The sequence below is a fragment of the Bufo bufo genome, chromosome 1 (genome assembly GCF_905171765.1).
Source record: "Bufo bufo chromosome 1, aBufBuf1.1, whole genome shotgun sequence".
Taxonomy (NCBI): domain Eukaryota; kingdom Metazoa; phylum Chordata; class Amphibia; order Anura; family Bufonidae; genus Bufo; species Bufo bufo.
The window spans coordinates 471,644,928-471,658,052 of NC_053389.1; the positions used below are offsets into that span (position 1 = coordinate 471,644,928).

General features: G+C 44.6%; 1 protein-coding gene across 3 annotated transcripts in view; it reads right to left on the bottom strand.

The window, feature by feature from the left end:
- Positions 1-4,025: 4,025 nt before the first annotated feature.
- The window catches only part of USP44 (ubiquitin specific peptidase 44), a 38,663-nt gene continuing 29,563 nt past the window's right edge, over positions 4,026-13,125 (bottom strand). Inside the window, exons 3-6 of one of the 3 annotated variants that reach the window (XM_040409016.1) lie at positions 8,786-8,984; positions 6,340-6,406; positions 5,976-6,181; positions 4,026-4,626 (exon numbers count right to left, since the gene is read on the bottom strand). In XM_040409016.1, coding sequence (XP_040264950.1) covers positions 4,448-4,626; positions 5,976-6,181; positions 6,340-6,406; positions 8,786-8,984 — 651 coding nt within the window. In that variant the 3' untranslated portion in view covers positions 4,026-4,447. Of the gene's footprint in view, positions 4,627-5,975; positions 6,182-6,339; positions 6,449-8,785; positions 8,985-13,125 lie in introns of all 3 variants that reach the window. The other 2 variants (XM_040409007.1, XM_040408998.1) reach the window with 2 other exon arrangements.

The window sequence follows — 13,125 nt, forward strand, 5'->3', positions numbered from 1 at the left end:
TCTATGCTCGGCAAACGATTTACGACTGACATCCATCGTAATTCTATACACAGTTTTAGGCGCTCCATATAAACACACCTTTTTAGGGTGGCCTATCACATCCCCTGATCTAACCCCTCTCCAGTTATAGCCCATTTATCATTTCCTGAACCTGATCCTCCACCAAACTCTCCAACCCACCCTTGCACCCACAAGCACTACAGATATCGCCTGGTGAGTGGTTCATGCAGCTTTATATCTACTCCCCTATCCCCGTCCGATTGTAAGCTCTTGCGAGCCGGGCCCTCATTCCTCTTTTTCTAATTATTGACTTGTCTGTTCGTACATGAACCCCTGTATTGTAAAGCGCTGTAGAATATGTTAATGCTTTATAAAGATTATTATTATTTCAGTGACGCCATACTGAACAAGGAGCTGTAGTAGTGGTGCTGCAGAGAGCCTGACAACGGCAAAGAGCAGATAACTTTTGAAGTCATGCATCCACACAAATAAAAATCCCCTTAAAACCTGTGAGAGTAAAGCAGGTCTTATAAGTTATAGCCCTGTTTGACACTAACTAAACAGAGTACAGACCTATACCTTGAACCTAGCTAACTAATCAAGGACACTCAAAGGGGTTGTCCAGGTTCAGAGCTGAACCCGGACATACCCATATTTTCATCCAGGCAGCCCCCCTGACAAGAGTATCGGAGCAACATTACTGGTTTAGTGCCTAGAAAATACCTATCAGACTCTCTATAAAAGCTCCATGTCCCTGCTGCGGACTGAAAATAGCGGTCCGCAATGCACAGGCACTAGCCATGTGAATCCCATATTGCAGTGCAGACCGATTGACTTGAATGGGTCAGCGATAGAGTTGTTGCGATACCAAATTTTTATTCGGTTTCAATACCATAAAAAAGTATTGCGATACTCGATACCACGCAAAAAATAAACCAAAAAAGCCACGTGCATTCTGCATTTTAAAAAATGGCGAATCGCTCAGTTTTTTTTTTTCTGTTCCGGCGTTCACCGCATAGATTTTTTTTAAAATATTTTAATCGTTTGGACTTTTCTGACGTGGCGATATGTTTATTTATTGTTTATACATTTTATATGTGAAATTGGGAAAAGGCGGTGGTTCATACTTAATATTTTTTTTTTTTTCTTACACTTTTTATTTAATAACTATTTCCCCCCTTAGGGGCTAGAACCTGGGATTTTTTTCATCCCTTGTCCTATTCACCCTGATAGAGCTCTATTAGGGTGAATAGGACTTCACACTCTCCCTGCTGCTCTGTGCATAGTGCACACAGCATCAGGGATGTTACCATGGTAACCGATCGGAGCCCCAGGATTACACTGCTGGGGCTCCGATCAGAAGCTGCCACTGCCACCAATGAGGGGGAGGGGAGAGGACCCTGTGGCCACTGCAAACAATGATTTTAGTAATGGGGGCACTGTGCCACCAATGATTTTAATGGGGTGGGCGCACTGCGCCACCAATGATAATTACCCCTTAATACAGGAGGCAGGTACTGGCAGATCAGCGGCAGTTATCACCTCAGGTGCAGCACCTGAGGGGTTGATTGCCGCTGATCGCAGCTCCCTGTCAGGGGCATGGTGCCGGAACCCGCCTCCTGTATTATGTGTTAAAGTCTGGACCCATAAAGTAGTCTTTAAGTATTAGGCTACACAGAGCGGCACCCAGCGATGTCCCAGGACTTACTATTATTCCTGGGCGCCGCTCCTTTTGCCCGCAGTGCCCCATTACGGTCTCCTGCTCCATATGCCAATTACTATCGGACCAATGGGGAGGAGACAGCAGCTTGTCTAGTGGGTGTTCCTTCTCCCTGGCTGTAGCGCTGTCCAATCGCAGTGCAGGGAGAAAGAGCGCCCACTAGTGAAGCTGATGTCTCCTCCCCATTGCTCCGATAGTAATTAGCATATGGAGCAGGAGGGGAGACCGTAATGGGGCACAGCGGGCGAACGGAGCGGCGCCCAGGAATAATGGTGAGTGCAGGGACATCTCTGGGCGCCGCTCTGTGTAGGAAAAGTGCTATCATTCGTGGAGCAGTGCGCTCTCCCCTCCTCCTCTCTCTCCGTTCATTGGTGGCAGCAGCACAGGGGGGAGGGAGACACTGCTTCCTTCTCCCCTGTGCTGCTGAGGGAACATGAGCGCGCTGACAGCAGCGCGCTCATGTTCTGTGATACTAGACTGCGCAGCAGCGCAGGCCAGTATCGAAAAAATGGAAATCCCGGTATCGCATCGATACCGGGACAAAAGTATCGATAGGGTATCGAAATTTCAATACCCGCAACAACCCTAGTCAGCGATGCGCAAAATATGTCAAAAGATAGGACATGTCCTATCTTTTGCAGTGTGGAAGCACGAACCTAAAAGCCCACGGAAGCACTCTGGAGTGTTTCCATGGGCTTCTATTCCGTGCCTCCGCAAAAGACAGGGCATGTCCTATCTTTAGCCGTATTTTGTAGATCGCGGACCAATTCAAGTCAATGGGTCCGCATCCACAGCTTGAAGACCTTACTGTCGTGTGAATGAGCCCTAATATGTGTGGGCAGTTTTCATAAATCTGTGAATCATAAGAAATAGATGTTCACTTGATATGTAGACACTAGCATATGAACAAGTTGTACTTTCTAATGGCACCATTTACTATTGCATACAATGTAGTGGGAAGCTAGAAAAATATTCCAAATAGGTTGGAATTAGAAAAAATAAATAAACACAATTCCAGCATAGTTTTATGGGTTTGTTTTTAGGCCTCATGCACACGACTATGTATTTTGCGGTCCGCAAAAAATACGGATGACGTCTGTGTGCATTCCGTATTTAACGGAATGGAACAGCTGGCCCCTAATAAAACAGTATCATCCTTGTCCGTAATGTGGACAATAATAGGACATGTTCTATTTTTTGGCGGAACATAAATACAGACATATGGAAACGGAATGCACACGGACCACCTTCTGTTTTTTTTGCGGACCCATTGAAATTAATGGTTTCGTATACGGTCTAAAAAAAAACAGAACAGAGACAGAAAAAAAATAAGTTTGTGTGCATGAGCCCTTACTGTGTTCCCTATGCAATCAAACTGACCTGTGCCCTACCTGGGTCAGTACAATTACAGGGATACCACCCTTTGTATAGTTTTTCTTACTTTAAAAACTTTGTAAAAAAAAGTTTTTTTTTTCTTTTCATTGCATATCCTGACCCAACTTTGTTATATTTACGCCTTTGGCACTGTATGAGGGTTCATTTTTTGCAGGCGATGTGGAGTTCTCAATGATACCATTTGGGGTGTGTGAGATGATACAAAAAACGGCGTTCACCATATGGCATAAATAAATTAATATTTTAATGGTTCAGGGTTTTTGGAATGCGATGGTGCAAGTGATCTTTATTTTTTGCTTATTTTTATTATAGGGAAATGGGGGTTGATTTGAATTTTTATAATAAACAAATTATAATAATAATTAAGCTCCCCTAGGGGACCTAAACATGTGATATTTAGAACACTTCTCCCATACAGTAAGTGTATGGGAAATTCAATATATTCTTATGGAGCACTGCCACCTGCATGCATCTTCCTCAATCTCAGCACTGGGAAGCCATTTGGCCCCTGGAACACAGTGCTCCTGGTGAAATCTGTCTCAGATGCCATGGTCATAAATGAGGGTTTAAATGGTTCACAGAGATTAGCTCCGACTATGCCATCTTTAAAGTGCCAACATCCGCTGTACTTCGGTTTGGGGTTAAATGCTGGGAAACCACCTCCATGTGGCATGGTATAATTCATAGGTATAAGTGGTCCATAGCAGCCAGTGGCACAGTAGCATAGATCTGTAACCTGTCAAGAGTGCATTAGGCAAAGGCCTGTAAAACTGCAATCTTTCTTAGCTGGAGATTTCTGTGAAACGATGAATAACCAGATTGGATTTCAGCAGGCAAGAACAGACAGCAGCACAGGAATTGTAAAAATACAATGCATGATGTATTATAATGAAAAGGAGAAATAAAGTTTCTAAAACCAGAAAATGACATTCATAAATCACAAAGTGAAAAATGCAGCCTGAGGTAAGAGCTATACAATTTACACGGGAACAGTAAAAAATTGTTTGATAGAAAGTTATACATTGCCAATATACAAATGTTAAAATCATTTTATTCTATTTTTGAGTGCTTAATACCATACAAAACTGTATAAACATAATGTACATGAGAAATATCACATTCTTACGTTGTGGTGCTGACACCTTCTGCTTAGGTGGTTTGGTGACGTTTAGCAACCTACTCAAAAACATCAAAATTCATACAAATTTGTTCAGCCCAGATCATACTGGGCAATCTTGTTCACTTTATAAACTTTGCTTCTCCCAAGTGACTGGGGAATAAAGTCCATTACACACGGACTGTAAGCTGCCATTATGTTCAGTTTCCTGTATCTCAGCAGGGTGTGGACGGCGGACTGCTAGATGGGGTACCGCGAGCCAAAAGCCTATTAGACAAGTGTCCATTCTCCTGAGTGACACGCTGGGTGTAGAATATGATATAAGCTTGTGCCTTGCAGACCTCTTCAGCTGTGCAAGTGTGCAACTTGGAGTCATTACAATGTACCCAGAATCCTAATAGAACAATAAGAGAACACTGGCATTAGCAATCACTGCAATAAAAGGATTAGGCTAGTTGTACACTAGCGTTCACCGATCCGGCAGCCTGCCGGATCTGCCATTGCCGTACACTGCCGGAATGTCGTCCAGCAGCATTAACTATAATGGGGTCCGGCCGCAATCCGGCAAATATGCAGAGAAATGGCTGCACGCTGTGGTTTTTGTCCGGCCGATTCCCAGCATTCCGTGTCGGAACAGCCTGCCAGAAGGCTGTATCGGCGGTGTGAAACAGGCCTTAGAGGTGTAATCTATACGTATATGTTATTCCTCAAACTAGTCACACATGGCTAGTCCAATGAGCTCCAACAAATGTACCGGTCCTTTAAAACCAGTGGCCACCATTCTGCTTTATTTAGAAAAGTCTGTGCCGATTAATATTCTGAAATAATCTTCATAGGGATCATAGGCAGTTCTATTTGGCACACTTGATGAACAATATTCTGACTACATGTGGCCACCACTAGGGGGTGATAACAGCATATGGATCTATACAGCTAGAATGTATGTAGAGTTACCCCTAATGGTGGCAATGGGTAGCCGCTTATTACAGCTTCAGTCCCAGGCCTCTCCCACCACACAGCAGTCACGAGCCCTGCCTCTAAAGCTCTCAAGCAGGACTTGGTGAGACACCTACCTTTAGTTATTTAGCCATTAAACCACTTAATTTTCACGTCCTTGGACAGGGGAATTGTATATACTTCAAGCAAATGCATGCACAAGGTTTATGTAGATTTTTGTGTTTCTTCTTAATGATTGTATGAATACAGCAAAATCATTTTACCACTAGGCTTTTGTAAGAATTTCCAGTCTCTGTGACAAAGCATCCCTGAACAGGAGACTTCCAACTACCCCACATTTAAAGGCGTGTAGTAGACAGGACATGCCTCTGGGACCTGTACCTATCTCCAGAACATGGGTCTGCGTCCTCCATCCACCTTGGGGCAAGTTGGCTGTTGGCCATCACAGCCAGACGGAGATGTGGCTGTGCATAACTCTTTCTATTTACTTCTATGGAGTCACAGAGAGCCAGATGCTCCCCCATTCTGGAGAGAAGTGCGGTCCCAGAGGTGCTAAGGTCTTGTATCACTACAATAATGAACATGACATATATGACATATCTTTCCTGCCCACAAGAAGTTTTCAGATCATTACTTTTCTACAGAGAGGTCATGAAAGCAATCACGTCATGGATGGAATGCCTTCAGCAGACGCTACAGGACGTGTGTGTCAATGTAACAAAATCCTGCCAAATACACTGGTGTATGGGACAGGATGTGAAGTAGAAAACGGAGCCCATTCATTACCTCCTTCTGGGTTGTAGCAGAAGGCTGTATAATGCCCAGAACCAAATCCCTTCCCATGATGCATCACTACAGCAGACAAATCATAAATGAAAGAATCTGGCTTCAGGTTTGCAGTAGATTCTCTACAGCAATATGGCTCCATGCTTAGCATCTGGTCAAACTGGACATGCACCCCGATTTTCTCACGATGATTGCGACCTGACCACCTAAGGAAAAATAAAAACACATCAATTGTGTTGCTCTTCATACATATTTTCTATCGTGCAAGACTGAAAATGGTGTTTTATGTTGCCTAAAATGCCCCTGGATGAAGGCAGCAAAACCTAAGCATGATGAGAGTTCTCATCATCACATACTCCTTTACCTGAACCTCTTGAGGTGCAGTCTCAGAACTTGAGGTAGGCCACACACCATCAGTTGCTTCTGGGCTTCTGTAAGGACAACTGGTTTTGATGAAAATTTCCTGCGTTTTGCTGGAAATTACAGAAAATATGTGAACATTTTATGTTACATTACTTATCTAGAAACATTGTGCTCCCAGAAGACATGAACCTGTGGCAGGGGATCTGGTGTTTGAAATGGCTGTGCGTCTTGCTTGGCCGGCGAGATCATGTCCATCAATCACATTGCATTTGTTCAGCTCAATCCCATTCAAGTCAATGGGGCTGAGCTGCAATAGCAAGCAGAGCCACTATACGATGTACAGCACTGTGCCTGGTATACTATAAAGAGGCCGCAGCGCCTGGACGAGTGCCACTGTCCCTTCAAAACTCTGATTGTGGAGGTGTCTGGAGTTGGACCCCCCACAGGTAGGTCATCATTGTTTAATTCCTCTTTAATATTGGTCACATTATTTGTCACTCAGCTTTCCCAGTCAGATATAACAAGGAAACAACTGAACAGAAGAAGTTTTTAAAAACTTGACAGATTGATTTCTATTTTAGGGGCAAATACACTTTAAGGAGTCTTTCGACTTTTGGATAGGTCATTGGGTGTCCGACACCCAGGAGCATTGTGGTCTCCTCAAACAGCTGATGGGTGGGGGTCCTGGGTGTCGTACCCCCCCTGATCAGATACTGGTGACCTATTAGGTCATCAGTATAAAAAAAGTCAGAAAACCCATTTAATGCTGGAGCTACATTTCAGTAATGCAAAAGAGATGCAGAGAAGGCTAGGGCAAAGTGACGACTGGCTGTATGACACCAAGATTACAGTGTAACACAGGGCTCGACAAATCCCAGGCGCCAGGTCGCCATGGCGATCAGGAATTTTGTCCTGGCACCTGGGTATTTGCCCCTGCTTGAAAATAGGCCCAGCACACCAGCAGCCGGGCGCAGTAGCACTTTAAGTTTAGAGTAGACGCGGCGTCATGCAGGAGTCCGCGTCTACTAGGCCCACCCCTCACGCTTCCCGCCCCAGACTACAGTGAGGAGGACCGCTACTGGCTCAGGCTCCTCATCGCTGCGGCGAGTTTCCTTCTCAGAACTGTGGCGAGTGGCGGTACGATAGGGGGCGGCCTTCCCCCATCATTGGTGGGCAGTGCCCCCCCCCCCCTTCCCATCATTTGTGGCAGCTGCAGTTCCGATCGGTTACCATGGCAGCCAGGACGCTACTGAAGTCCTGGCTGCCATGGCCAGTTACTCTGCAGCAATATACTTACATGCGCATACTCCTTCTTGTAACTCGTTACAGGTCTGTGCTGCGTATTGCTATAAGCATAAGCAATGTGCCGCACAGACCTGTGAGTTACAAGAAGAAGGAGCGTCGGGCGGCCACAGCGCATGTAAGTATATTGCTGCAGAGTAACTGACCATGGCAGCCAGGACTTCAGTAGCGTCCTGGCTGTCATGGTAACCGATCGGAGCCCCAACATTACACTGCTGGGACTCCGATCGGAACTGCCGCTGCCACCAATGATGGGCGGGGGAGGGTGCACTGCCCACCAATGATTTTAATACCGGGGGGAGGGGGGGGCGCACTGCCCACCAATGATTTTAATACCAGGGGGAGGGGGGGGCGCACTGCCCACCAATGATTTTAATACCGGGGGGAGCGCACTGCCCACCAATGATTTTAATACCGGGGTAAGGGGGCGCACTGCCCACCAATGATTTTAATACCGGGAGGGGGGCTCCTAACTTTCTTAGCTGGCTCCTAGATTCCAAGGAAATTTGTCAAGCCCTGGTGTAACATCTCAAGTAAGGGTCCATTCACACATCTGTATGTGTTTTGCGGATCCGCAAAACACGGACACCGGCGATGTGCATTCCACATTTTGCGGACAGCACATCGCCGGCACTCTCATAGAAAATGCCTTTTCTTGTCCGACAATTGCGGACAAGAATAGGACATGTTCTATTTGGTCGCAAAATGGAAGTGCGGATCCGCAAATGCGGACAGCACATTCCAGCCCCATTGAAAATGAATGGGTCCGCAAATTGCGGAACGGATGCGGCCCCATTTTGTGGACGTGTGAATAACTGTGAACATGCTACATGCAAAGCGATGCAAACGTGAAACCTTACATTGCAAGCGAATTTTTCAGCATGCAACTAAGTAAATGACATGTGAATGCAACTCGCTTGTGCCATACAAAGATTTTTCTTTAGTGTCTATTGGATGTAGCAAAGCCTAAATCGTATATAACAGTGCAACAAGTCACAAACAAATTGTGCACGTTTTTGGTCACACAAACGAAGTCGCCATGTAGCCCTAGCCTAAAGCCGAACAGCTATGGTATTCCTGGAAGAGCGTCTGCTGTAGAGCGTTAAATCAGAATATCCTTGTGAATACATACTGCATCTACTCACTGTTGCACTGATCACAGGCGTAGATCTTTCCTTCTAATGCCTCCGTCTCGGTGAACTTGGCCAACATCTCAGTCAGTAGGCAAGGCCGCTGGGAGGCAGTCTCCTTGCCATTGCAGTGATACCTCTCAGGAAACTCCAGTGACAAGTCCCAGAAGGGTTCTATTGTATTAGATTTATTATCACAGGCAAGACAAGTGACCTATAAAAAAAATAAAAAATAAAAGTAATGCATATAGATTTCTGATATTGCTAATTAAATATTCACCAATGCCTAATAGAGAAGTTCATAGATACCTATGTGTTAGACATGCCCTGAGCATTGTTTTTTGTCACTGGGTCCTCTGGTGATTAAAGGAATCTCAGGTTTTTATGACTTCCCTCTGATGTCTCCTGACTCTCAGAAACCACCCTACAAATACATTCACACGACCACATCACCGTTCAGCCTTTCCATTCTCCTGCAGGAAAACGGAAAGGACGGATTCGGCACATAACTGGCGGGCCCCACAGACTATAATGGGGTCTGTTAGGTTTCCGCTCAGAAGAAGATTTTGGAGCGGAGACAAAAGTAGAGCATGCAGGACTTTGTCTCTGCTTCAAAAATCTTCTTCTGAGGGGAAACCTAACGGACCTCATTAAAGTCTAAGGGGCCCGTGGGCTCCGTTCGGCTTAGTTATGTGCCGAATCCGTCCTTTCTGTTTTCTTGCCTCTAAACAGGGCAGGAGAACGGAAAGGCTGAACGGTGATGTGAACGAAGCCTAATTCTTTTCCATTTTGCGGTCCGCAAATAACGGAACCATTTGTCCGCATTTTGTTTCTGTTGTGTTTCTGCATCCGTTCCGTGTGTCCGCATTTTGCAATAGCAATATCAGAATATTTTGCACCAAGGTCAGGGAGCAGGGACTTCAATTACATGGAAACGGATCCGCAAAAAAAAAAAAATGACATACGGAATGGTTTCCGTATGTCTTCCGCAATTTGCAGATCCATTGACTTGAATGGGGCTGCGGACCCATCTGTGCGGACAATAGTAGTACAAGCTTCATATTTTTGCGGACGAGAAATGTGGAAACACGGATGCGGACAACATACTGAACGTTGTCCGCACATTTTATTCACCCATAGGAATGAATGAATCCGCATCTATTCCGCAAAATGTAGAACAGATGCGGATAAAACACTACGGTCGAGTGAATGTACCCTAAGGCCTCATGCACACGACCATATGTATATTGCGGACCACAAAAAAAACGGATCGTCTGGCCCCTAATAGAACAGTCCTATCCTTGTCTGTAATGTGGACAATAGGACATATTCTATTTTTTTGCGGGAACGGAAATATGGACATACGGAAACTGAATGCACACGGAGTAAAATTAATGGTTCCGTATACGGTCCACAAAAAAAACAAAAAAACGAACGGACACGGAATGAAAATACATTATGATGGCGAGGCTGTAAGGAATCTGGTGGCACTGCCCTATGGTGCACATCTATTATCTAGAAAATTTCAGAGAGGTCTTCCAGCCTTTTCAAAGTGAAGTGATGGCATATCCTCAGCTAATTGGCGGGGAGCCGGACCCATAGAAACATAGAATATGTCGGCAGATAAGAACCATTTGGCCCATCTAGTCTGCCCAATATACTGAATACTATGGATAGCCCCTGGCCCTATCGTATATGAAGGATGGCCTTATGCCTATCCCATGCATGCTTAAACCCCTTCACTGTATTTGCAGCTACCTCTTCTGCAGGAAGGCTATTCCATGCATCCACTACTCTCTCAGTAAAGTAATACTTCCTGATATTACTTTTAAACCTTTGCCCCTCTAATTTAAAACTACAGTGGCGGAAATAATTATTTGACCCCTCACTGATTTTGTAAGTTTGTCCAATGACAAAGAAATGAAAAGTCTCAGAACAGTATCATTTCAATGGTAGGTTTATTGTAACAGTGGCAGATAGCACATCAAAAGGAAAATCGAAAAAATAACTTTAAATAAAAGATAGCAACTGATTTGCATTTCATTGAGTGAAATAAGTATTTGAACCCCTACCAACCATTAAGAGTTCTGGCTCCCACAGAGTGGTTAGACACTTCTACTCAATTAGTCACCCTCATTAAGGACACCTGTCTTAACTAGTCACCTGTATAAAAGACACCTGTCCACAGAATCAATCAATCAAGCAGACTCCAAACTCTCCAACATGGGAAAGACCAAAGAGCTGTCCAAGGATGTCAGAGACAAAATTGTAGACCTGCACAAGGCTGGAATGGGCTACAAAACCATTAGCAAGAAGCTGGGAGAGAAGGTGACAACTGTTGGTGCGATTGTTCGAAAATGGAAGGAGCACAAAATGACCATCAATCGACCTCGCTCTGGGGCTCCACGCAAGATCTCACCTCGTGGGGTGTCAATGGTTCTGAGAAAGGTGAAAAAGCATCCTAGAACTACACGGGAGGAGTTAGTTAATGACCTCAAATTAGCAGGGACCACAGTCACCAAGAAAACCATTGGAAACACATTACACCGCAATGGATTAAAATCCTGCAGGGCTCGCAAGGTCCCCCTGCTCAGGAAGGCACATGTGCAGGCCCGTCTGAAGTTTGCCAATGAACACCTGAATGATTCAGAGAGTGACTGGGAGAAGGTGCTGTGGTCTGATGAGACCAAAATAGAGCTCTTTGGCATTAACTCAACTCGCTGTGTTTGGAGGAAGAAAAATGCTGCCTATGACCCCCAAAACACCGTCCCCACCGTCAAGCATGGGGGTGGAAACATTTTGCTTTGGGGGTGTTTTTCTGCTAAGGGCACAGGACAACTTATTCGCATAAACGGAAAAATGGACGGAGCCATGTATCGTGAAATCCTGAGCGACAACCTCCTTCCCTCTGCCAGGAAACTGAAAATGGGTCGTGGATGGGTGTTCCAGCACGACAATGACCCAAAACATACAGCAAAGGCAACAAAGGAGTGGCTCAAGAAGAAGCACATTAAGGTCATGGAGTGGCCTAGTCAGTCTCCGGACCTTAATCCAATCGAAAACCTATGGAGGGAGCTCAAGCTCAGAGTTGCACAGAGACAGCCTCGAAACCTTAGGGATTTAGAGATGATCTGCAAAGAGGAGTGGACCAACATTCCTCCTAAAATGTGCGCAAACTTGGTCATCAATTACAAGAAACGTTTGACCTCTGTGCTTGCAAACAAGGGTTTTTCCACCAAGTATTAAGTCTTTTTTTGTTAGAGGGTTCAAATACTTATTTCACTCAATGAAATGCAAATCAGTTGCTATCTTTTATTTAAAGTTATTTTTTCGATTTTCCTTTTGATGTGCTATCTGCCACTGTTACAATAAACCTACCATTGAAATGATACTGTTCTGAGACTTTTCATTTCTTTGTCATTGGACAAACTTACAAAATCAGTGAGGGGTCAAATAATTATTTCCGCCACTGTATGTCCTCTTGTAGCAGTTTTTCTTCTTTTAAATATTCTCTCCTCTTTTACCTTTTTTTTTACCTTTATGTATTTAAAAGTTTCTATCATATCCCCTCTGTCTCGTCTTTCTTCCAAGCTATACATGTTAAGGTCCTTTAATCTTTCCTGGTAAGTTTTATCCTGCAATCCATGTACCAGTTTAGTAGCTCTTCTCTGAACTCTCTCCAAAGTATCAATATCCTTCTGGAGATATGGTCTCCAGTACTGAGCACAATACTTCAAATGAGGTCTCACTAGTGCTCTGTAGAGCGGCATGAGCGCCTCCCTCTTTCTACTGGTAATGCCTCTCCCTATACACCCAAGCATTCTGCTAGCATTTCCTGCTGCTCTATGACATTGTCTGCCTACCTTTAAGTCTTCTGAAATAATGACCCCTAAATCCCTTTCCTCAGATACTGAGGTTAGGACTGTATCACTGATTTTATATTCTGCACTTGGGTTTTTACGCCCCAGGTGCATTATTTTGCACTTATCCACATTAAATTTTAGTTGCCAGATTTTTGACCATTCCTCTAGTTTTCCTAAATCCTTTTCCATTTGGTGTATCCCTCCAGGAACATCAACCCTGTTACAAATCTTTGTGTCATCAGCAAAAAGACACACCTTACCATCGAGGCCTTCTGCAATTTCGCTGATAAAGATATTAAACAATATGGGTCCCAGAACAGATCCCTGAGGTACCCCACTGGTAACAAGACCTTGGTCTGAATAAACTCCATTGACTACAACCCTCTGTTGTCTGTCCCTCAGCCACTGCCTAATCCATTCAACAATATGGGAGTCCAAGCCCAAAGACTGCAATTTATTGATAAGCCTTCTGTGTGGGACAGTATCGAAAGC